Here is a 27,777-nt window from a genome sequence, read left to right as displayed (position 1 = left end):
TATAGACAGACAGTCTAGGTCATGTGACATAACCAACTCTCTTTATATATAGACAGACAGTCTAGGTCATGGGACATAACCAACTCTCTTTATATATAGACAGACAGTCTAGGTCATGGGACATAACCAACTCTCTTTATATATAGACAAACAGTCTAGGTCATGGGACATCACTTAATTACTGTCTTATATATAGACAGACAAGAATCACGATGCATAAACCGTCAGTTGCAACTGAAATTCCGGAACTTGACAGACTACGCCATGGTACGCAAACCGTTATTGGCGAGTATAGGAAAAGGGATATGGCTTTTCGACCCTTTACTGTCAGTAACCAATCTCAAAAGCGGTTTACGTAAAACAAAATAAGCGATTTAAAAAGTAGTGTTGGATCATTACTCCGAAATTGTTGAAGCCACAAGAAAATATTGATTGCTACAGAATCGGTGAATTGGCGTGCAGGTTAATTCGAAATTTCAAACTTTGTTTTTTATCTGACACGCACTTTATACACCTGTATCCTGCAGTAAGATCACCAGCCACCTGCAAATATCGGGCCCGTATCTGTAGTATTTACCAGTAACCCGTATCTGTAGTATTTACCAGTAACCCGTATCTGTAGTATTACAAGTAGCCCGTATCTGTAGTATTTACCAGTAACCCGTATCTGTAGTATTACCAGTAACCCGTATCTGTAGTATTTACCAGTAACCCGTATCTGTAGTATTTACCAGTAACCCGTATCTGTAGTATTACAAGTAGCCCGTATCTGTAGTATTTACCAGTAACCCGTATCTGTAGTATTACCAGTAACCCGTATCTGTAGTATTTACCAGTAACCCGTATCTGTAGTATTACAAGTAACCCGTATCTGTAGTATTACAAGTAACCCGTATCTGTAGTATTTACCAGTAGCCCGTATCTACAGTATTACCAGTAGCCCGTATCTGTAGTATTACCAGTAACCCGTATCTGCAGTATTACCAGTAACCCGTATCTGCAGTATTACCAGTAACCCGTATCTGTAGTATTACCAGTAACCCGTATCTGTAGTATTTACCAGTAACCCGTATCTGTAGTATTTACCAGTAACCCGTATCTGTAGTATTTACCAGCAACCCGTATCTGTAGTAATACCAGTAACCCGTATCTGAAGTATTACAAGTAACCCGTATCTGCAGTATTACCAGTAACCCGTATCTGTAGTATTACCAGTAACCCGTATCTGCAGTATTACCAGTAACCCGTATCTGTAGTATTACCAGTAACCCGTATCTGTAGTATTACCAGTAACCCGTATCTGTAGTATTACCAGTAACCCGTATCTGTAGTATTACCAGTAACCCGTATCTGTAGTATTTACCAGTAGCCCGTATCTGTAGTATTACCAGTAACCCGTATCTGTAGTATTTACCTGTAACCCGTATCTGCAGTATTACCAGTAACCTGTATCTGTAGTATTTACCAGTAACCCGTATCTGTAGTATTACCAGTAACCCGTATCTGTAGTATTTACCAGTAACCTGTATCTGTAGTATTTACCAGTAACCCGTATCTGTAGTATTACCAGTAACCCATATCTGTAGTATTTACCAGTAACCCGTATCTGTAGTATTACCAGTAACCCGTATCTGTAGTATTTACCAGTAACCCGTATCTGCAGTATTACCAGTAACCTGTATCTGTAGTATTTACCAGTAGCCCGTATCTGTAGTATTACCAGTAACCCATATCTGCAGTATTACCAGTAACCCGTATCTGTAGTATTTACCAGTAACCCGTATATGTAGTATTACCAGTAACCCATATCTGTAGTATTACCAGTAACCTGTATATGTAGTAAACTTGTTAAGTAAATATATGGTCAAAAAGAAATGAAATCCCTCAGTTGTAATTTCCTATGCAGTTTATATAAAATCACATGCTGTATATATAAACTCAGGTATGAGAGAAAGGTGATACAGTTCTATTGTCTCATGTGCTGCCAGGTATCTTTTTCAAACATGACGCTTTACAAACCTCCGCCACCTTACTGATTTACATATACATTCAAAGACTTATCTATTCTTAAGCGTTAATAATCGCATCTAACTGTTTTATCCCGAGTTATAACGAACTCCATAACACAAATTCACATACGACAGACAGGAACTTACTGCCAAGTCCCGACCTACAAACAGCATGTGATAGAGGAAGTCCATAACACAATTGTTTATATTTAATCGGAGAGTCAGGCTATTGAATAATACAAGAGGAATTGGAAACAAGCAACGCAGATTTAAACACAAGAAAAAGTTACAACTTGATTATAGCGATGCATCATAATTATAGTGTTCCGCAGCAACTGATCCAGTATCACTGCGAATTGCAAAATAATAGCCAAGCTGCCTCACGGCACGGCACACAGACAGTTCACCAAAACAATCCTTCAAATATATCAAAAATTAGATAAAAGGCTCCATGGGCCTGTATCACTGACGTGGTATTAATCCAAAAAGCGGATTTAATGTGAAACGTTAATTTGTTTCAGTATTTTGAGTTGTTTTATAAAGTAGATAGTTGATTGCTCTGGCATTTATTTCCAGATATACTTTATACAGAAAAAATAACAGATGACATAATTACATATAAGGTAGTATACATATACTGTGTGATTGCAGTTGGCAACATCTTTTTCTATGTAACATACCTTGATCATTTTGTTATTAAGGAGAAGTTTTATATCGATGTTAACCATTTTTTACTTCAATGACCTTGAAAATACATTAAGATCATTCATTTGAATATCAACAACCTAGGCTAGTAGCCATGCATCCAGAATATCACTGGCAAAATGTCATCACTCTAACTAAGCCTTTCGAGTTTTCAGAAGAACTTGTTAAATTGTATTAAACAAAGTTGACTCTGTGACCCTCGATATAATCAAGGTCATTCATCCCAGCATGTTACAGCCCAATATCAGATTTCTGTGCTGTTTGCTTATTGACAAGAAGTCGTCGAAAGATTTCAGCACATTTGACCCCTGTGACCTTGAAAGTACGTGAAGGTCATTTATATGAACATACTCCAAACCCAATATCAGGTATCTTGGCCTCTTGGTTATTGAAGGGATTTTGTTTAATGATTTAAACACATTGCACCCACGTTACGGTTATAATAGGTTAAGGTCATCCATTGAACAAACTTTTTAGCCATTCCTTCAAGCTTGCTACCGACCCCATAGGAGATTTCTCGGTCTCTTGGTTATTGAAAAGAAGTTGTATAAAAAGTTTAGTACTTTTGAACTTTGTGACATTGTATGTAAGTCAATGTAATCAATTTTAACACCAACTTGGTAGTACTTCACCACAGCATGCTAAAGAACCAATATCAGGTCTCTGGGCCTCTTGGTTAGAAGTTGTTTTAAAAAATTCAGCTTATTTGACCCCTGTGACCTTGAAAGCAGTTCAGGGTAATTCATTTCAACAAACTTGTTAGCCCTAAACTCCAGTACTTAATATCTGCAAGTCTGTCAAGATTAATAACGAACCAGTTTGTTCGCATACACGAACAGGCTCTTGGTCGGCACATAGTAATTTGACCCAACACAGTATGGACGTGTAGAGAACACACAGTATGGACGTGTGGAGAACACACAGTATGGACGTGTGGAGAACACACAGTATGGACGTGTAGAGAACACACAGTATGGACGTGTGGAGAACACACAGTATGGACGTGAGGAGAACACACAGTATGGACGTGTGGAGAACACACAGTATGGACGTGTAGAGAACACACAGTATGGACGTGTGGAGAACACACAGTATGGACGTGTAGGGAACACACAGTATGGACGTGAGGAGAACACACAGTATGGACGTGTGGAGAACACACAGTATGGACGTGTGGAGAACACACAGTATGGACGTGTGGAGAACACACAGTATGGACGTGTAGAGAACACACAGTATGGACGTGTGGAGAACACACAGTATGGACGTGTAGGGAACACACAGTATGGACGTGAGGAGAACACACAGTATGGACGTGTGGAGAACACACAGTATCGACGTGTGGAGAACACACAGTATCGACGTGTGGAGAACACACAGTATGGACGTGTAGGGACCACACAGTATGGACGTGTAGGGAACACACAGTATGGACGTGTAGGTGACACACAGTATGGACGTGCAGGGACCACACAGTATGGACGTGTGGAGAACACACAGTACGGACGTGTGGAGAACACACAGTATGGACGTGTGGATAACACACAGTATGGACGTGTAGGGAACACACAGTATGGACGTGTGGAGAACACACAGTATGGACGTGTGGAAAACACATAGTATGGACGTGTGGAGAACACACAGTATGGACGTGTGGAGAACATACAGTATGGACGTAAGGAGAACACACAGGATGGACGTGTAGGGAACACACAGGATGGACGTGTGGAGAACACACAGTATGGACGTGTAGGGAACACAGTACGGACGTGTAGAGAACACACAGTATAGACGTGTAGGGAACACACAGTATGGACGTATGGAGAACACACAAATGGACGTGTGGAGAACACACAGTATGGACGTGTGGAGAACACACAGTATGGACGTGTGGAGAAAACACAGTATGGACGTGTGGAGAACACACAGTATGGACGTGTAGGGAACACAGTATGGACGTGTGGAGAACACACAGTATGGACGTGTGGAGAACACACAGTATAGACGTGTGGAGAACACACAGTATGGACGTGAGGAGAACACACAGTATGGACGTGTAGGGAACACAGTATGGACGTGTGGAGAACACACAGTATGGACGTGTGGAGAACACACAGTATAGACGTGTGGAGAACACACAGTATGGACGTGAGGAGAACACACAGTATGGACGTGTGGAGAACACACAGTATGGACGTGTGGAGAACACACAGTATGGACGTGTAGGGACCACACAGTATGGACGTGTAGGGAACACACAGTATGAACGTGTAGAGAACACACAGTATGGACGTGTGGAGAACACACAGTATGGACGTGTGGAGAACACACAGTATGGACGTGAGGAGAACACACAGTATGGACGTGTAAAGAACACACAGTATGGACGTGTGGAGAACACACAGTATGGACGTGTGGGGAACACACAGTATGGACGTGTGGGGAACACACAGTATGGAATTGTGGAGAACACACAGTATGGACGCGTGGGGAACACACAGTATGGAATTGTGGAGAACACACAGTATTGACGTGTGGAGAACACACAGTATGGACGTGTAGGGAACACACAGTATGGACGTGTGGAGAACACACAGTATGGACGTGTGGTGAACACACAGTATGGACGTGCAGGGACCACACAGTATGGACGTGTGGGGAACACACAGTATGGACGTGTGGAGAACACAGTATGGACGTGTAGGGAACACACAGTATGGACGTGTGGAGAACACACAGTATGGACGTGTAGGTGACACACAGTATGGACGTGCAGGGACCACACAGTATGGACGTGTGGGGAACACACAGTATGGACGTGTGGAGAACACACAGTATGGACGTGTGGAGAAAACACAGTATGGACGTGTGGAGAACACACAGTATGGACGTGTAGGGAACACAGTATGGACGTGTGGAGAACACACAGTATGGACGTGTGGAGAACACACAGTATAGACGTGTGGAGAACACACAGTATAGACGTGTGGAGAACACACAGTATGGACGTGAGGAGAACACACAGTATGGACGTGTGGAGAACACACAGTATGGACGTGTGGAGAACACACAGTATGGAAGTGTAGGGACCACACAGTATGGACGTGTAGGGAACACACAGTATGGACGTGTAGAGAACACACAGTATGGACGTGTGGAGGACACACAGTATGGACGTGTGGAGAACACACAGTATGGACGTGAGGAGAACACACAGTATGGACGTGTAGAGAACACACAGTATGGACGTGTGGGTAACACACAGTATGGACGTGTGGGGAACACACAGTATGGAATTGTGGAGAACACACAGTATGGACGTGTGGAGAACACACAGTATGGACGTGAGGAGAACACACAGTATGGACGTGTGGAGAACACACAGTATGGACGTGTTGGGAACACACAGTATGGACGTGTGGGTAACACACAGTATGGACGTGAAGTGAACACACAGTATGGACGTGTGGATAACACATAGTATGGACGTGTGGAGAACACACAGTATGGACGTGTGGGGAACACACAGTATGGACGTGTAGGGACCACACAGTATGGACGTGTAGGGAACACACAGTATGGACGTGTGGAGAACACACAGTATGGACGTGTAGGGAACACACAGTATGGACGTGTGGAGAACACACAGTATGGACGTGTAGAGAACACACAGTATGGACGTGTAGAGAACACACAGTATGGACGTGTGGAGAACACATAGTATGGACGTGTGGAGAACACACAGTATGGACGTGAAGGGAACAGACAGTATGGACGTGTGGGGACCACACAGTATGGATGTTTGGGGAACACACTATGGAGTGTGAACACACAGTATGGGCGTGTAGGGAACACACAGTATGGACGTTTGGGGAACACTCAGTATGGACGTGAAGAGAACACACAGTATGGACGTGTGGGGAACACACTGTATGAACGTGTGGAGTACAGAATTATACACGCTTCTGGCGATTAGAACAACGTATCATTACTATATAACATACCATAGTTCAGATAATTTGCATGCGATCAATTTGCCATAAAGAGCTTGAGAAAGTGCTACAGAAAGAGGATGATCGAATGGCGGTGCCGCTAAACTAATATTAAAAGTAAATTGCAGTTGTGACAAAGACGGGTTCACAGATTATACCCTCGTCAAACGAACACGTAATCTAATAAAAACAGTTCGGATCTATATCTCATGGCATTCTCCTCTGTAATGAGCTGACAACAGTTTGATACGCCCGATCCAAACACAGCCCTGTCATCTTTTCTCGCGCTACAATGTTTGTGCGCTTGTTTTGTAGGCGCCAGGAAGAGTCTGCGAACGTCAGCTAAATCATATTACCTGCATCCTTGCGTGGTCCTGATATATGATATAAAGTAGTTTTTGTTCTTTTAACACGGCGTTTTGTAGCTATACTAGATCGATGGGTCCCGCCTTGTCAGAACTCACTTTACAACGAGCGTTCGTGATGCACAATCAGATATCTTCCCATTTTCTTTTTATGCTGAAATGAGAGTTGTAGATTCGAAGTTGTTATCAACGGAAATATTTGCTTTCCTAGTCCGACAGGAACGACAGACATATGGCACAAAACCGGCACTACTGGTTTCCATTGCTGAGGACGATCAAATGAGACATGTCACAAAACAAGATTCACAAAGATCAAACTGTGACGTTCTAAAAATGGACTCATTTGTCTCGAACTAGATAGTCTGGTACATGCGTCTGCTTCCTAATTAGGGCATCTGGCCAAGGGGACTTAGGTGATAGATATGTTCCCGGTAGGGAATAGGGTGATTAGACGACGCGTGGGTCAGGGAAACTGGTCAAAAGCAAGGTTACAGAGTATCTAAAATGAAAAAGGTCGGTAAACAGATGATTAAATGTCAAGGTCGAAGGAACAGTTGGTAGAATGTCAAGGCCAGGGGAAATGTCAAGGACAATGTTACAATGTTACAGTGTTAAGTTTGTTAAGGGGTTTAACGTCCTCGCAATCGCCTGAGTCATATAAAGACGTGTGTTTAGGAGACACCTAGGGTAGAAAAACACAGAACAGAAACACGCTGTAGTAAGGAAAGATAGAAACTAAAACGTCGGTAGACAGATGGTTAAAAGTCAGGATCGAGGAAACAGTTGGTAGAATGTCAAGGTCAGGGGAAAAGATGATAAAATGTCAAGGTTGAGACGAATGAAAGGTTGGGTAAAAGTGACAGTTGCTGTAATGTTTATTATTTTTGGAAACAGTTGGTAACTGTCAGATTGGCGAGAAACAGTTGATAAATGTCAGGTTGGCGAGAAACAGTTGGTAAATGTCAGGTTGGCGAGAAACAGTTGGTAAATGTCAGGTTGGCGAGAAACAGTTGGTAACTGTCAGATTGGCGAGAAACAGTTGGTAAATGTCAGGTTGGCGAGAAACAGTTGGTGAATGTCAGGTTGGCGAGAAACAGTTGGTAACTGTCAGATTGGCGAGAAACAGTTGGTAAATGCCAAGGTTGGCGAGAAACAGTTGGTAAATGTCAGATTGGCGAGAAACAATTGGTAAATGTCATGGCTGGCGAGAAACAGTTGGTAAATGTCAGGTTGGCGAGAAAAACTTGGTAAATATCAGGTTGGCGAGAAACAGTTGGTAAATGTCAGATTGGCGAGAAACAGTAGGTAAATGTCAGGTTGGCGAGAAACAGTTGGTAAACGTCATGGTTGGCGAGAAACAGTTGGTAAATGTCAGGTTGACGAGAAACAGTTGGTAAATGTCAGGTTGACGAGAAACAGTTGGTAACTGTCAGGTTTTGCGAGACACAGTTGGTAAATGTCAGGTTGGCGAGAAACACTTGGTAACTGTCAGATTGGCGAGAAACAGTTGGTAAATGTCAGGTTGGCGAGAAACAGTTGGTAAATGTCAGGTTGGCGAGAAACAGTTGGTAAATGTCAGGTTGGCGAGAAACAGTTGGTAACTGTCAGATTGGCGAGAAACAGTTGGTAAATGCCAAGGTTGGCGAGAAACAGTTGGTAAATGTCAGATTGGCGAGAAACAGTTGGTAAATGTCATGGCTGGCGAGAAACAGTTGATAAATGTCATGGTTGTCGAGAAACAGTTGGTAAGTGTCAGGTTGACGAGAAACAGTTGGCAGAAAGTCAATGTCAGGGGAACAGTGGATATGGTGTCAAAGTAGGAGAAACTGGGGATAATAAGCCAAAGTACGGAAACAGTGGATAGGACGGCAAAGCAGGGTAAACGGTGAATTTATATCAGTGTTCATTTATGGCCCTCTCAGTAGGGTGATATGAAGGTTTGTCTACATGAGGTAGTCGTATCCATGGGCACACGCGCTCCAGGAAGATATGTTTAATTTCCCTGGCTCGCGCGGATCAGGGAAATATGATGTTTTATTTCCCAGCCACGTGATGCAATTCAGCTAATCACAGGCACTGTTATAAATATGAGATATAATAATAGTGGTCATGCTGTTTATATCAGAATTGAGAAGATAGTTATACCTGAAGAAGGAAAGTGAATACAAACTGACGTCACGGACAAAGTGATAGTTATATAATACAAACTGACGTCACTGACAAAGTGATAGCTATATAATATAAACTGACGTCACTGACAAAGTGATAGTTATATAATACAAACTGACGTCACTGACAAAGTGATAGTTATATAATACAAACTGACGTCACGAACAAAGTGATAGTTATATAATACAAACTGACATCACTGACAAAGTGATAGTTATATAATACAAACTGACGTAACTGACAAAATGATAGTTATATAATACAAACTGACGTCACTGACAAAGTGATAGCTATATAATACAAACTGACGTCACGAACAAAGTGATAGTTATATAATACAAACTGACGTCACTGACAAAGTGATGGTTATATAATACAAACAGACGTCACTGACAAAGTGATAGTTATATAATACAAACTGACGTCACTGACAAAATGATAGTTATATAATACAAACTGACGTCACTGACAAAGTGATAGTTATATAATACAAACTGACGTCACGAACAAAGTGATCGTTATATAATACAAACTGACGTCACTGACAAAGTGATGGTTATATGATACAAACTGACGCCACAACAAAGTGATGGCTATATTATACAAACTAACGTCACTGACAAAGTGATGGCCATATAATAAAAACAGACGTCACTGACAAAATGATGGCTATATTATACAAACTGACATCACTGACAAAGTGATAGTTATATAATACAAACTGACGTCACTGACAAAGTGATAGTTATATAATACAAACTGACTTCACTAACAAAGTGATAGTTATATAATACAAACTGACGTCACTGACAAAATGATAGCTATATAATACAAACTGACGTCACTGACAAAGTGATAGTTATATAATACAAACTGACTTCACTAACAAAGTGATAGTTATATAATACAAACTGACGTCACTGACAAAGTGATAGCTATATAATACAAACTGACGTCACTGACAAAGTGATAGCTATATAATACAAAATGACGTCACTGTCAAAGTGATACGTTAACTTTGTTGGTGTATATTGGATATCCCGTTGACAATGTAATAAGCGATCTGTTATCGCATGAAATGCTATGTATGGATTGTCTGTGATACACACAACAGAAATGGTGTCCCGCGACTCGCATTGAATGGAAGCGCAGAAAATGATAGACAACCCACCAGGCCACAACTAAATTCTGCAATAGAACTGCATCAAGACATTGAACACATCAGCATTAACTTAGCAAATATCTGTCTAACACGATCAACTGTTAACGACACAGGGGCACGGAAAGGTACGTGGGCCAACCCTAAGTCGACACCACGGAGGGCTGCTTATTTTCGCGAATGCTAATCCAGCCCTATGAAAAGATCTGATTACAATGGTATTTTATACACACAAGGGTACAGTATGTCGACACGGTTGATTTACAATTATGTATACATTATCCTATTGTTTCCATGTTTTTTAGCTATCAAATTACATTTGTAATTAGTGCTAATGAAGCATTGAATTGAATTTGAATATTTATGCATGTACCTGTGTGTATAGACTATAACGGATGTCCGTGTCCCTGTTACACTATGGCGCGACAGCAGTGTATCGTTTGGCCAGGGAATCACGGATCAATGAGATACCGTTTATTCAGTTGCTGTAACTAAAATGAGATTGACTAGATTTTAACACGTCGCTGTGGCAATAAATCGTAATACCGCTCTCTTCGAAACCTTGTTTGACGGCTGACGTACAAATAATGACATGCTGCCGACCCCTGCTGGTATGATTATCCTTAAATCAACAACCCGCTTCCTTACACGTTTCATCGATTGTACTCGGAATCTATTAAGCAGTGTCAAACAACAATTTGTAAAAAATATTTCACGTTATGTTGATCTGACATTCTGCCAATATCTTTATAAACACATTTCGATATCGACTATTAAAAAGTACATCTTTATTTGTTCAATCAAAACAAAACTATAAAAGTTATGACTATAAAAAGAACACTTCAAAGACGCCAAAATGAAATGATTTTATATCATGACGGCGTGATCCAATATGTCATCGTCCTGGTAATGAACAGTCTGGACTGACACCACAATAAGTAAATACTGAGGGTAGCACTTTGTTGTACCTAGCTCGACTACCGCCGTGTCTACTGTAAATATGTATCCCTACACGTCATCAGTTGATGTCGATGGTAATTGGAAAATGCGTGTAGTGTTATTAGATAGATACAAGACGACTCTCCGAACTTGTACACACTACTGACGGTCCTGGTGGTACATGGAGATATGTAGTCGTTTAATTACACACACCTGCTGCGCAGACTCGTCCTTCCGTGTCTTTTGGCGAAGCGCGTGTTCTCTTCGAACAAATTATACTGTACTTATCAAATTGATTTATTATCTCGTGAATTTGTGTTTAATGCTTAATCATCAGGAGGACAAGCTCTTGATTAGGAACCTCTCACCCCGAACTTATGTAATATCTGTACATGAAGTGCAGTGCAACATGTATGTAAAACACGGAAAGTTATAAAAAGAAAAGTGAGGCTGGGCTATGGATGGTAGGTCCAGCGAAAAGTGAATTGTTCAAATAATTAAAAAATAACAACATGTACGCCAGCAACTTAGCATGTACTCTACAGTGGCTTCGTACGGAAGTATGTTTTTATTCCAATAACGGTAAACCTCTAGCTTAGTCTGGAACAGCGCAATAGTCGCCGATTGCCTCTAGTCCCACGACACTTTAACGTAAGGTTTCGTGTCTTGTTAATTGGCTAATTAAAGACAGACTCTTAACGACATTGACAGCTGGCGATACATTACTTATGTACGCTATAACTTTATCGATGTCCTCAAAGCCGCGCTCCTCTAGATCGAAAGTACCAGACCAGCAACACAAATCACCCAGTATAACAATTCACTCTAAAAGTACGTAGACATTTGTCAGACGTTCGCAATCAAATTTAAATAAGACGGCAATTTTCACACTCATGTATCTAAATCTGGAAGTACTCTAGGGATATATATCGTAACCGTCTTCTCCTCGGTAACACATCGTACTCGATATTAAAAACTGTTTGTCACCGCAAGGAAATTTCCTTCCAAGTCGTCCAAAAGGTCAGATCAGAGCACAGGGTGGTCGTAGGGTAGACATATTAAGTGTTTACAAAACAATACGATAGTGACGTGGCCCTGTGATCAGAGCGCTTCACCAGCTTAATCTTACAAAAAAAAATCGTCCAACAATCACTTTGAGTTCCTTTTTACAACAACATGGCTTATGAGGGAGGGGGTCCAATAAGCGATAGTGGAGAAAGTCAAATCTGAAGTCATAAAATATTATTGCACAATACTGCCAGCATTTCGTTGCGTATTTGTTAGTCTTGTAGTGTATAGGAGAAAATATGACATTATGGGATTTTCATCGGCATTATTATGCATTGCCAAAATAAACCAAATACCGTGCGAGGTTGTTTCGGGCAATGGTAGTGACTATTACACACCTGACTCATGCAAACCTGACTATTACACACCTGACTAATAAATACCTGACTAATAGTCAGGTGTGTAATAGTTCAAAATTATGAAAGTACAACACATTAAACTACTCACAAACAAGGCAAGTATAATAAACCCGTGCCTTTGTTACATTTTTACAATGGATGTATTACCACTACGCCTCTCCTGTCCGAACACAGACGCCAGAGAACACACTGTTACGTTAGCAGGATGTGGGATATGTAATCTCTCCATCTAGGTGATATTGTGGGTTGTATATCGACTGGACGATATACTTTATGGTCAGTTGTAAAATCTGAAAAGGCTGGCAAGGTCGTGGGTTTTTTTCTGTGAAACTTCACAAATACATCCACTAGTTGACAACGGCGTGCCGTGGCAGTGGACGTGCCTTATATTGGAGACTACAATATGCATGTTCAGTTAAAACAGAAACTGTTTCTATTCCACGGAATTGTCTGCTCTTTGATAATGTTCATGCGAATCAACCATACAAGGGACCACATGAAATGCTCCTATCCAACGTATCTGTTTGACGCAGTTGCGTATGTATCCAACGCTTTAATACGTGTTTATGTTTTCAATGCTAGTCCATTATGAGCAAGACAGTATACATGCATGCGTTTGTTTTTGTTTTTGTTTCTATATATATTTCAGGGACTAATCAACCGATCTGAATTTTCAAGCAGTATCTCTGATTTGGTGCGAACATCACCAAGCTAAAGAAAGAAATGAATACCTCCTAAATAATTCATGGCCAGCCAACTTCAGCAATGATATTTTCTACAGCTGTGATGCTGCCTTCATTTCACTACTGCTCTATTGGTATATAAAGAGGATTGCCAAAACTATTGAATCACTTAAATCAACAGCGAATTAACTCATACACTATTGAATTGCTTGAAGAGCAAATTGTACTGACAATCATAAATTTAACATATTAACTAATAACACCACGCACCATACAAATTTTACACTCTTGAGAGTAAGTTCGCTGTTTCTCAGACAGCTTTTTGTTTGCATGGCCAGATATCTGGCTTCTTTTCAATGTCGGAGACAATTACTATAATACGCGGTATATCCGAGTCATTTTGTTGTTGAAGTATATTTCGTTACACTTTCTGCTGCTCGGACACAACATGTACCTGTGTTCGAAGTTTGTACCGCTGATCAGCTTAAGCGTGACCAACCGACACATTTCTTTTCGAAGAATTTGTCTTGAGTTGGGTACAAATATTAAGCTAACTATATATGATAATGTTTACAATACAAACGGGCGTTTGAGGATAGCTGCAGGCCTCGTCCGTTCCTCGGAACACCTGTTATACTAACTAATGTTAGGGAAACACTTGGCAATAACAGTCATTGTATCTCCTTACTGTCAAAACATGCCGCTAACATGTCACAAATACAAAACAACAGTCGGAAACGATAATGAGAGATATACCAAAGGTAAAAACATTCCGCCGTGAACCATTGACGGCCTTATCGTCTACGTTTATACTTACATTGGAGGGCAAACCTGGAGTTATCGCTTCCGTCCATTCCTATAACAACTGTCTTGCCCACAGGTAAGGGCGTGGCATTCTGCCCATCCGCCATAATCCTCCTCCTCCCCAGTATCCGTACTATAAGGCACAAGGAACGTGGTAGGATTGCGCGCCCAGTGACAGTCGGTAAGCCCTGGTACTATCAAGCTATAGCTACGACTACACTGCCGGATACAAACCACGGCGCTACAGGGCGGCGAGCTGCGCGCTACTATTACTCCGATACAACCAAAGTTGTTATCGTATCCTGCTTTACAGGATTATGTCATGTTTACATATCACATCATACATTAATTCTTTGGAACTTTTTGCTGCAACAAATGTGCAATACACATCAGGTCAATGCGGCAATTAACAGTGTACATCGTGAGCACCGAGCCAATGACTGTATCAATAACTTTCTGGTAATAGTCCACGTGTACCATCTCCATGGAATTGGATCAACATATTCTAGTATTTCCGGTTCGGTTATACGCTTCATGTCGTGTTACAGTGTTCGCCGTCATTGACAAACATGACTACGATGAATCTTTGAAATATACCAAAGAGGTTTTTAAACAAACAAGGGTTTGGTGAGACTTTGTTAACAATTTCATATAGTTTTGTTGTCATGCAAAGTGCATGACCTTCAGTTCAAGGTCAATACTATATCATGTCAGACTAGAAGAGAGTTAGGGGTATAAGGGAGAGTTTTTGTATTATGGGGAGATTTGTTTATTAGGGAGAGACTTGGGGTTTTGAAGGAAAGAGTTGGGATATTAGGGGAGCGTTTTGGGTATGAAGGGGAGAGTTGAGGTATTATGGGAGCGTTTGGGATTAAGGGAATAGTTGGGATATTATGGGAGCGTTTGGGATTAAGGGAAGAGTTGGGATATTAGGGGGGCGTTTTGGGTATGAAGGGGAGAGTTGAGGTATTATGGGAGCGTTTGGGATTAAGGGAATAGTTGGGATATTATGGGAGCGTTTGGGATTAAGGGAAGAGTTGGGATATTAGGGGAGCGTTTTGGGTATGAAGGGGAGAGTTGAGGTATTATGGGGGCGTTTGGGATTAAGGGAATAGTTGGGATATTATGGGAGCGTTTGGGATTAAGGGAAGAGTTGGGATATTAGAGGAGCGTTTGGGATTAAGGGAAGAGTTGGGATATTAGGGGGGCGTTTTGGGTATGAAGGGGAGAGTTGAGGTATTATGGGAGCGTTTGGGATTAAGGGAATAGTTGGGATATTATGGGAGCGTTTGGGATTAAGGGAAGAGTTGGGATATTAGGGGATAGCTGGGGTGGGGTATTAGTAAGAGATTTACAGTAGTAAGGGGAGAGCTGCGATATTATAGGGGAGCAGGGATAGGGGTTGGGATGGCGGGAGGGGTGATTAAGGGTATGTGTGGGAGACAGTTGGAGTATAAAGATGATGAGTATGTGTATAAGAAGGGGAGGTTTGGGGTATAATGAGGTGGTGAGAGGTGGGGTATTAGGGGTGAGAGTTAGGGTATTATGAGGTTGTGAGAGGTGGGGTATTAGGGGTGAGAGTTGGGGTATTATGAGGTTGTGAGAGGTGGGGTATTAGGGGTGAGAGTTAGGGTATTATGAGGTTGTGAGAGGTGGGGTATTAGGGGTGAGAGTTGGGGTATTATGAGGTTGTGAGAGGTGGGGTATTAGGGGTGAGAGTTGGATATTATGAGGTTGTGAGAGGTTGGATATTAGGGGTGAGAGTTGGGTATTATGAGGTTGTGAGAGGTGGAGTATTAGGGGTGAGAGTTGGGTATTATGAGGTAGTGAGAGGTTGGGTATTAGGGGTGAGAGTCAGGGTATTATGGGGCTGTGAGAGTTAGGGTATTAGGGGTGAGAGTTGGGGTATCAGGGGTGAGAGTCGGGGTATTATGATGTTGTGAGAGGTGGGGTATTAGGGGTGAGAGTTAGGGTATTATGAGGCTGTGAGAGTTGGGGTATTAGGGGTGAGAGGTGGGGTATTATGAGGTGGTGAGAGGTTGGGTATTAGGGGTGAGAGTTAGGGTACCAATGGGAGAGTTTCGTTATCAGAGGAAGAGTTTGAGTATGAGGGGATATTACGGGCCGAGTTGGGGTATTAGGGGATATTTCGGGTGTTATGAGGGGGGGGGGGGGGGGGGTACTTGATGGAGAGTTGGGGTATTGGTGGGGTATTATAGGGGAGAGTCCGTATTGGTGGGGTATTACAGGGGAGAGTTGGGGTATTGGTGGGGTATTACAGGGGAGAGTTGGGGTATTGGTGGGGTATTACAGGGGAGAGTTGGGGTATTGGTGGGGTATTACAGGGGAGAGTTGGGGTATTGGTGGGGTATTACAGGGGAGAGTTGGGGTATTGGTGGGGTATTACAGGGGAGAGTTGGGGTATTGGTGGGGTATTACAGGGGAGAGTTGGGGTATTGGTGGGGTATTACAGGGGAGAGTTGGGGTATTGGTGGGGTATTACAGGGGAGAGTTGGGGTATTGGTGGGGTATTACACGGGAGAGTTGGGGTATTGGTGGGGTATTACAGGGGAGAGTTGGGGTATTGGTGGGGTATTACAGGGGAGAGTTGGGATATTGGTGGGGTATTACAGGGGAGAGTTGGGGTATTGGTGGTGTATTACAGGGGAGAGTTGGGATATTGGTGGGGTATTACAGGGGAGAGTTGGGGTATTGGTGGGGTATTACAGGGGAGAGTTGGGGTATTGGTGGGGTATTACAGGGGAGAGTTGGGGTATTGGTGGGGTATTACAGGGGAGAGTTGGGGTATTGGTGGGGTATTACAGGGGAGAGTTGGGGTATTGGTGGGGTATTACAGGGGAGAGTTGGGGTATTGGTGGGGTATTACAGGGGAGAGTTGGGGTATTGGTGGGGTATTACAGGGGAGAGTTGGGGTATTGGTGGGGTATTACAGAGGAGAGTTGGGGTATTGGTGGGGTATTACAGGGGAGAGTTGGGGTATTGGTGGGGTATTACAGGGGAGAGTTGGGATATTGGTGGGGTATTACAGGGGAGAGTTGGGGTATTGGTGGGGTATTACAGGGGAGAGTTGGGGTATTGGTGGGGTATTACAGGGGAGAGTTGGGGTATTGGTGGGGTATTACAGGGAGAGTTGGGGTATTGGTGGGGTATTACAGGGGAGAGTTGGGGTATTGGTGGGGTATTACGGGGAGAGTTGGGGTAATGGTGGGGTATTACAGGGGAGAGTTGGGGTAATGGTGGGGTATTACAGGGGAGAGTTGGGGTATTGGTGGGGTATTACAGGGGAGAGTTGGGGTATTGGTGGGGTATTACAGGGAGAGTTGGGGTATTGGTGGGGTATTACAGGGGAGAGTTGGGGTATTGGTGGGGTATTACGGGGAGAGTTGGGGTAATGGTGGGGTATTACAGGGGAGAGTTGGGGTAATGGTGGGGTATTACAGGGGAGAGTTGGGGTATTGGTGGGGTATTACAGGGGAGAGTTGGGGTAATGGTGGGGTATTACAGGGGAGAGTTGGGGTATTGGTGGGGTATTACAGGGGAGAGTTGGGGTATTGGTGGGGTATTACAGGGGAGAGTTGGGGTATTGGTGGGGTATTACAGAGGAGAGTTGGGGTAATGGTGGGGTATTACAGGGGAGAGTTGGGGTATTGGTGGGGTATTACAGGGGAGAGTTTGGGTATTGGTGGGGTATTACAGGGGAGAGTTGGGGTATTGGTGGGGTATTACACGGGAGAGTTGGGGTATTGGTGGGGTATTACAGGGGAGAGTTGGGTATTGGTGGGGTATTACAGGGGAGAGTTGGGGTATTGGTGGGGTATTACAGGGGAGAGTTGGGGTATTAGAGGCCGATGCCGGTCATTCTAGTTCTCTGTAGCAGGTAAGATTCGCAATTCGTGCTGAACTGTAACTATCATCAGTTGTGTCATTTCTGTCCAGAGTGATAGATCACATCTCAATTTACACACAATCACTGATATGTTAAATGGTGCGAAACTGACGATAGTAGACAAATTGACAGTTTTAGAGTTATTAGAAAATGTACGAATTGTGTAAATTTTGTACTTTATTTGCGTATGAAATCCAAGCAATTTTGGTAAGTGCAGCATGTTTTGCTCTGTCACTGTGACGTTATAATAATCATATGTGATTTTTAAGAAGATCATCCACAGAAAGAAAAAAATAAATGTGTTGATAAAAATGGTGATATTCTGAATTCCAATTCGACAGCATCGCCTAAATCAAAGAGTTTCCAAAAACGATCGGTGTCAAAAAGCAATAGACTTGACGTACCAGACTGTTTAAATAAAATACGTGTTGTTTAAATTGGGATCACCTCTCTTTATAACACAATTATCGATCAGTATTGGGCGGTACTGTCACGTGATGGTGACGTCACTGAACCATTAGCTGTCTAATAAGAAAAAATACGTAAATAAATGCGGTTATCCACACATAATCCTCTGGTCCATTACCGTCACTGTCGGGGGAGCCATAGCAGCATTGTGGAATCCCTCTTAAGCTACCCTTCCTCTCGTTTTCATTTTATTGTGCGTTGATGTAAATGTCTTATATGTTGACTGCTGTCCGAATTTTGCCCAATATTTACTGGTATATTTTCCTAGATCTTTACCTTAAATGACATGGTTATATAACGTACAATAGTAACTCGGCCTAGTTCCGTATGATTTCACCATTTGGTGTACACATCTGAATAGGTCCTGCTAATTAAAACTTCCGGTTGAGAAATAATATAATAAAATGAGAGTAATATAGGGTCACCAATATACAGTACTTACAAACAATTGATTCTCCGTGACAACGGTGAGAAATATATCGACTAATTCCAAGGATGTCAAAGATGTGATATTAGTATTGATAGAATGTAGATCGTCCGACTTAATTGACCGTCAGATACATTAATGAAATGATAATATCTATCGGAGATCATTTCCGTAAAATGATGGCCCATTTCTGTAAAACTGCTAGATACGGTTCGGAAGTAGGCAATTAATCTACAAGCGTTTCTGCGTTAGGTATGGAAAAATTATAGCGATGTAGTTACAGAGTCTTGTTACTATGGTAACCGCTGATGCAAGGTGTTGAACTCAGTAATTGTACATAAAACATCAATTCTTCCATGTCTTATTTAGTACAATGATATAAATGTAAACGGCAAAAAAAAAAAACCAAAAAAAAACCCATAATCTTCAAGTCCCATCATCCCCCATATCAACAGTAGTAACATGTTGCTTGACCAGGCGTGGTGCTATTGTCACCGAATAACAAACGGAACAGGAACACATCTCAGAGGAAATTGAAATATCAGAATCATCAATTTTTGAAAACAAAGAAAAATAAATCGGTTAATCAAGAGGAAGAATAAAATGAAAAGTCAGTCGTTCATCCTCGTTCTAAATACAAACCTATGTGTTCACTTTAATACAAACATATGTGTTCACACTTTAATACAAACCTATGTGTTCACTTTAATACAAACCTATGTGTTCACTTTAATACAAACCTATGTGTTCACTTTAATACAAACCTATGTGTTCACTTTAATACAAACATATGTGTTCACTTTAATACAAACATATGTGTTCACTTTAATACGAAAACCCCCATGTTTATCGTGTACTAACAACGCTGCCGAAACAGTATTGGAGCAAACCGATTTCAACTCATACACGTCTGCTGCAACCTAAGTCCTAATGCCGGCGATAAATCAAAATGCAAAATCGTAACAATTTAATCATATAATTCCACCTTTCGCCGCCAATAGTAGACAACCAACGAGCTTTCCTTACTGTCATCCAATACGAGCATGCTGAGAGCCCATATGAGTGTATGTCGCTGGCCTTCATGCGAATTCGTATGTTTTTATTTAAGGAATCGTACACTAGAAACTCTGTTCATGTAGGTGTTTGGAAATAAGGTACATTATCATGACGCACAAATAATGGTATCCAAACATGCATAGCATCGGCACACGATGTAGTCGTTTACCTCACAATCTGACTCAAGTTTACTGTCAACTCGAGCTCTCTAGCGCGCCCTACATTGACAGATCACGCGCCACACACGACGGCGGATGGACTTATGTTCGGTATGCCTCGTCACGCATGCCTGTAATCCTTTCACAAGACGTCTCTCCCAAGAGACTAGGAGACATTCAAAAAGAAAATTGCAAGTCCTGAGCTTCCCTGGTAAACAAAATCGTTAAAGTCCATTTATTTTCGAGAAAAGAGCATGACGCGATACCACTACCCTTAAATACACCGCGATACGTTCCGAATGGCTCACCTTATCCACTCGGAGTGTCACCTTATCTTTACAATTCGGAAGAAGCTTGGTGAATTCTGATGTCAGTAATGTTTAATGTTGTCAAATACAGATATGTTATTTGTGTATTTAAATATAATCTATGGGAGTAAGAATACTGGTCTGGACACTGGACACTATCCTCAGGGGTGTAGGTTATCGGTCTTCGTTCAGACAATACAATCCCCGACACAGGTATCGCATTGAGCAGACAATCTATAGTCCCGCCTCAGCAATAAATACTACCACTGCAACGTAAACCTCTTAGTCATTTTAGCGACTAATTGATAGATGATAAAAACAAGTTATTTTCCCCAAGACAAAATTATCGGCGTGGAAATAATCACTCGCGTCGTAGATTCTGGTGACGAACTACTGCTGATGTCTCAAAGGGGCTCGGAGTATATATCTCGTAAAAAGGTAATTTGTAATTGAAATGATTCATTTCATCCTAGTGTAAAGACTATATCGTTCTCTCTTAAGACTGCCAGACCAGCCTTCTGTCTAAGAACTACTATTCCTGTGTAAAGATCCGCGTTGTATCGTAGGATTGCCATCCCCGTGTGAAGACACATGTCGTTAAATCGTAGGATTGCCATCCCCGTGTGAAGACACATGTCGTTAAATCGTAGGATTGCCATCCCCGTGTGAAGACACATGTCGTTATATCGTAGGATTGCCATCCCCGTGTGAAGACACATGTCGTTATATCATAGGACTAACATCCCCTAGTAAAGCATGATGTCTCAAAGGAGCTCGGAGTATATACCTCGTAAACTATCTTGGGACTAACATCCCCTGGCAAAGACACATATCGTTCTATCATAGGACTAGCATCCCCTAGTGAAGACACATGTCGTTCTATCATGGGACTAACATCCCCTAGTAAAGACACATATCGTTCAATCATGGGACTAACATCCCCGTTGTAAAGACACGTGTCGTTCTATCATAGGATTAACATCCCCTAGTAATGACACATGTCGTTCTATCATATGACTAACATCCCCTAGTACTGACACATGTCGTTCTATCATGGGACTAACATCCCCTAGTAAAGACACATAACGTTCTATCATGGGACTAACATCCCCTAGTAACGACACATGTCGTTCTATCATATGACTAACATCCCCTAGTAAAGACACATATCGTTCTATCATAGGACTAACATCCCCGTTGTAAAGACACGTGTCGTTCTATCATGGGACTAGCATCCCCTAGTAATGACACATATCGTTCTATCATAGGACTAACATCCCCTAGTAATGACACATGTCGTTCTATCATATGACTGACATCCCCTAGTAAAGACACATGTCGTTCTATCATGGGACTAACATCCCCTAGTAAAGACACATGTCGTTCTATCGTAGGACTAACATCCCCGTTGTAAAGACACATGTCGTTCTATCATGGGACTAACATCCCCTAGTAAAGACACATATCGTTCTATCATAGGACTAACATCCCAGTTTTAAAGACACATATCGTTCTATCATGGGACTAACATCCCCTAGTAAAGACACATATCGTTCTATCATAGGACTAACATCCCCGTTGTAAAGACACGTGTCGTTCTATCATGGGACTAACATCCCCTAGCACAGACACATGGCGTTCTATCATAGGACTAACACTCCCTAGTAATGACACATGTCGTTCTATCATGGGACTAACATCCCCTAGTAAAGACACATGTCGTTCTATCATGGGACTAACATCCCCGTTGTAAAGACACGTGTCGTTCTATCATAAGAATAACATCCCCTAGTAAAGACACATGTCGTTCTATCATGGGACTAACATCCCCGTTGTAAAGACACGTGTCGTTCTATCATAGGATTAACATCCCCTAGTAAAGACACATGTCGTTCTATCATATGACTAACATCCCCTAGTAATGACACATGTCGTTCTATCATGGGACTAACATCCCCTAGTAAAGACACATGTCGTTCTATCATATGACTAACATCACCTGGTAAAGACACATGTCGTTCTATCATAGGCCTAACATCCCCGTTGTAAAGACACGTGTCGTTCTATCATATGACTGACATCCCCTAGTAATGACACATGTCGTTCTATCATGGGACTAACATTCCCTAGTAAAGACACATGTCGTTCTATCATAGGACTAACATTCCCTAGTAAAGACACATGTCGTTCTATCATAGGACTAACATTCCCTAGTAAAGACACATATCGTTCTATCATAGGACTAACATTCCCTAGCACAGACACATGTCGTTCTATCATAGGACTAACACCCCCTAGTAATGGCACATGTCGTTCTATCATAGGACTAACATCCCCGTTGTAAAGACACATATCGTTCTATCACAGGACTAACATCCCCTAGTAATGACACATATCGTTCTATCATAGGACTAACATCCCCTAGTAATGACACATGTCGTTCTATCATATGACTGACATCCCCTAGTAAAGACACATGTCGTTCTATCATGGGACTAACATCCCCTAGTAAAGACACATGTCGTTCTATCGTAGGACTAACATCCCCGTTGTAAAGACACATGTCGTTCTATCATGGGACTAACATCCCCTAGTAAAGACACATATCGTTCTATCATAGGACTAACATCCCAGTTTTAAAGACACATATCGTTCTATCATGGGACTAACATCCCCTAGTAAAGACACATATCGTTCTATCATAGGACTAACATCCCCGTTGTAAAGACACGTGTCGTTCTATCATAGGACTAACATCCCCTAGCACAGACACATGGCGTTCTATCATAGGACTAACACTCCCTAGTAATGACACATGTCGTTCTATCATGGGACTAACATCCCCTAGTAAAGACACATGTCGTTCTATCATGGGACTAACATCCCCGTTGTAAAGACACGTGTCGTTCTATCATAAGAATAACATCCCCTAGTAAAGACACATGTCGTTCTATCATGGGACTAACATCCCCGTTGTAAAGACACGTGTCGTTCTATCATAGGATTAACATCCCCTAGTAAAGACACATGTCGTTCTATCATATGACTAACATCCCCTAGTAATGACACATGTCGTTCTATCATGGGACTAACATCCCCTAGTAAAGACACATGTCGTTCTATCATATGACTAACATCACCTGGTAAAGACACATGTCGTTCTATCATAGGCCTAACATCCCCGTTGTAAAGACACGTGTCGTTCTATCATATGACTGACATCCCCTAGTAATGACACATGTCGTTCTATCATGGGACTAACATTCCCTAGTAAAGACACATGTCGTTCTATCATAGGACTAACATTCCCTAGTAAAGACACATGTCGTTCTATCATAGGACTAACATTCCCTAGTAAAGACACATGTCGTTCTATCATGGGACTAACATTCCCTAGTAAAGACACATGTCGTTCTATCATAGGACTAACATCCCCGTTGTAAAGACACGTGTCGTTCTATCGTGGGACTAACATCCCCTAGTAAAGACACATGTCGTTCTATCATATGACTAACATCCCCTAGTAAAGACACATATCGTTCTATCATAGGACTAACATCCCCGTTGTAAAGACACGTGTCGTTCTATCATGGGATTAACATTCCCTAGTAAAGACACATTTCGTTCTATCATAGGACTAACATTCCCTAGTAAAGACACGTGTCGTTCTATCATAGTATTAACATCCCCTAGTAAAGACACGTGTCGTTCTATCATAGTACTAACATCCCCTAATAAAGACACGTGTCGTTCTATCATAGGACTAACATCCCTAGTAAAGACACATATCGTTCTATCATAGGACTAACATCCCCTAGTAAAGACACATGTCGTTCTATCATAGGACTAACATCCCCGTTGTAAAGACACTTGTCGTTCTATCATGGAATTAACATCCCCTAGTAAAGACACATGTCGTTCTATCATAGGACTAACATTCCCTAGTAAAGACACGTGTCGTTCTATCATAGTATTAACATCCCCTAGTAAAGACACGTGTCGTTCTATCATAGTACTAACATCCCCTAATAAAGACACGTGTCGTTCTATCATAGGACTAACATCCCCTAGTAAAGACACATATCGTTCTATCATAGGACTAACATCCCCTAGTAAAGACACGTGTCGTTCTATCATAGGACTAACATCCCCGTTGTAAAGACACTTGTCGTTCTATCATAGTACTAACATCCCCTAGTAAAGACACATGTCGTTTTATCATAGGACTAACATTCCCTAGTAAAGACACGTGTCGTTCTATCATAGGACTAACATTCCCTAGTAAAGACACATGTCGTTCTATCATAGGACTAACATTCCCTAGTAAAGACACGTGTCGTTCTATCATAGGACTAACATTCCCCTAGTAAAGACACATGTCGTTCTATCATAGGACTAACATCCCCTAGTAAAGACACATGTCGTTCTATCATAGGACTAACATCCCCTAGTAAAGACACGTGTCGTTCTATCATAGTACTTCCATCACCTGGTAAAGACACATGTCGTTCTATCATGGGACTAACATCCACTAGTAAAGACACACGTCGTTCTATCATGGGACTAACATCCCCTAGTAAAGACACGTGTCGTTCTATCATAGGACTAGCATCCCCTAGTGAAGACACATGTCGTTCTATCATGGGACTAACATCCCCTAGTAAAGACACATCTCGTTATATCATAGGACTAGCATTCCCTAGTAAAGACACATGTCGTTCTATCATGGGACTAATTTCCCCTAGTAAAGACACATATCGTTCTATCATAGGACTAGCATTCCCTAATAAAGACACATGTCGTTCTATCATGGGACTAACATCCCCAAGTAAAGACACGTGTCGTTCTATCATGGGACTAACATCCCCTAGTAAAGACACATATCGTTATATCATAGGACTAGCATTCCCTAGTAAAGACACTTGTCGTTCTATCATAGGACTAACATCCCAAAGTAAAGACACGTGTCGTTCTACAAAAATGTAACAGGAATGTAACGGAAAGTACAATACATAGATGGACGAAAATGAATGTGTTACATACTAGTATAAATGTATTACATATCTCCAACCCCAGGGGTCTGTATGTATTACATATCTCCAACCCCAGGGGCCTGTATGTAGTACATATCTCCAACCCCAGGGGTCTGTATGTAGTACATATCTCCAACCCCAGTGGTCTGTATGTAGTACATACATGTATCTCCAACCACAGGGGTCTGTATGTATTACATATCTCCAACCCCAGGGATCTGAATGTAGTACATATCTCCAACCCAAGGGGTATGTATGTAGTACATATCTCCAACCCATGGGGTCTGTATGTATAGTACATATCTCCAACCCAAGGGATCTGTATCTAGTACATACACGTATCTCCAACCCCAGGGGTATGTTTTTAGTACATAATACATATTGACCGTGGGATGGGGGTTTGCTTTGTGGTTACATTACATTATAGCCATAGGGATTAAGATATGTGTCATACTGTTAAATCTCACTGTAAGACATTTTCCGTGAATGCCCCGTGTATTGTACTTCAGCCCGTGATTAACTTGATTTTGACAATAGTAAACTTCCCCGGCAGTACATATCGCGACGTCTGCTACACGCCAGGGAATTCCAAAAGCAAATGTTCGCTAATTGCTCGAAAGCACTTTTCGTACCATGACAAAATTGGTGTCATTTATGCGTCGTCTTCTTCTTATACTTACAGCTAACGTGTATTTTCCTTGTAGGTATTTACTTAACAAGTTCCCAAAGCCAGTCAATGGAATCCCATACATGTAATAGGCAGCGCCCTGATCTCATCAGAGACGCAGCATTTGGTCAAAGTGTATTTTCTGTGAATGGCTTTTATGCTACATATGTTTAGTAATATAGTAATTCTAGGACAAAGGGAACTATGACAATTTTCTTTGTTTTTAAATAAAAATAATATATTCTATGTATGGGTTCTCATAAAGGAAGAGCGTTACAACAAATGTTGTATGGCGGATAATTCCTAGAATGCAGTGATTAAACACTAAAATAGTTGATGCATTTCGGCAATAAACTGTGACGTTCAAAATATGGTATCATAGTTTATCAGTGATAGACATAAGTATAGATAACCTGTTCCATTTATTGGTAACTTTAATCTGAGCTTTACCACCCATTTCAGAGAACACGACTCACCAGGGATGTATACATATATCATATATGGGTACATTTATACATACACTAGAATCCATCAAAAGGTAGCCGGTATTCCACAGTGGCGTAGGAAGCGGGCCAAGTAAGGATCGGGATATATTTTCTATATATAGTTTTGCTCTCCACTTTCTGTCATTTAATTGTTAAAAACTTTGCATTTTAAGAAGAAAAACTAACATTTTGGGGTGAAATGTCTGAAATCAACTACTAAAAATACTAACGGTTGGGCTGCTCCTTTCTCCGCGGATTGAGAGGTTTCATCTTCCTACGCCACTGACTATGTTGTATATAAGCCTTTCATCAGTGTAACAACGGTTTAGGAGTGTAGGTAACACAACAGTACATAAAACTTGTAAATAAAGACATTTCCTGTATTGTTCGTTAGAGTTTACAATCGAACTGCTTGCGTTATATCCGGAAAACAGGTTCTATTTCCAACGAGATTATTAGATTTACACATGCAGGAACATAATTGGAGACTGGCTGTTCCTTTTAGCAGAACATTTCAAAGTCAACACAACCGGAGCTTTCAGCGGAATTAGATATACTAATAAAACTTAGATACACGTAAAAGAGACACAGAGACTGATCAAGAACAATAGATGGTACATTTAAAGGTAAAACCGACCACTAACTACGTCCAGTCAGGTGTGATCACAAATCCCCCTAAACAGATAATGGACAGTGCCACTGGACACCTGTGTTAGATACTGTGTAAATTGACTGCCTTATATCTGTCATCCTGACTTTACCAGGTACATTTAAATGTTAATAAAATTTTAACTTATATTAACTCAAAATAAATCTGGCTGCGGTTCTTATATGACATATTCCACAAGAGGAATTAAACTCTATCAATTGGATATGTAGTGAGGTTTTTTATCATTAATTTTTCAATGTTTTAAGATTTCATTATAGTATAATATTAAGGTTTATCTTCCTGATTTCAAAATTGTGATGCTTTTCATTTAATTTTTTTAGACGTAATTAATATACATTTTATATTA

The 27,777-nt window shown here is 41.4% G+C and overlaps 2 protein-coding genes across 2 annotated transcripts; both read left to right on the top strand.

Annotated features, from left to right (window-relative positions):
* The first annotated feature begins 212 nt into the window (after positions 1 to 212).
* LOC117331080 (uncharacterized protein At5g39570-like) lies at positions 213 to 4,334 on the top strand. Its single transcript, XM_033889677.1, has 2 exons — positions 213 to 326; positions 3,591 to 4,334. Exons 1-2 carry the CDS (start codon positions 213 to 215, stop codon positions 4,332 to 4,334), a joined length of 858 nt encoding a protein of 285 aa, XP_033745568.1.
* Positions 4,335 to 5,336: 1,002 nt separating this feature from the next.
* Positions 5,337 to 6,195, top strand: LOC117331079 (uncharacterized protein At5g39570-like). Its single transcript, XM_033889676.1, has 2 exons — positions 5,337 to 5,618; positions 5,668 to 6,195. The coding sequence occupies exons 1-2, from the start codon at positions 5,337 to 5,339 to the stop codon at positions 6,193 to 6,195; spliced, it is 810 nt and encodes a 269-aa protein (XP_033745567.1).
* The last annotated feature ends 21,582 nt before the right edge of the window (positions 6,196 to 27,777 follow it).

This window comes from Pecten maximus, chromosome 7 (genome assembly GCF_902652985.1).
Source record: "Pecten maximus chromosome 7, xPecMax1.1, whole genome shotgun sequence".
In the NCBI taxonomy this organism is placed as follows: domain Eukaryota; kingdom Metazoa; phylum Mollusca; class Bivalvia; order Pectinida; family Pectinidae; genus Pecten; species Pecten maximus.
This window is presented reverse-complemented; position numbering and strand designations above follow the sequence as displayed.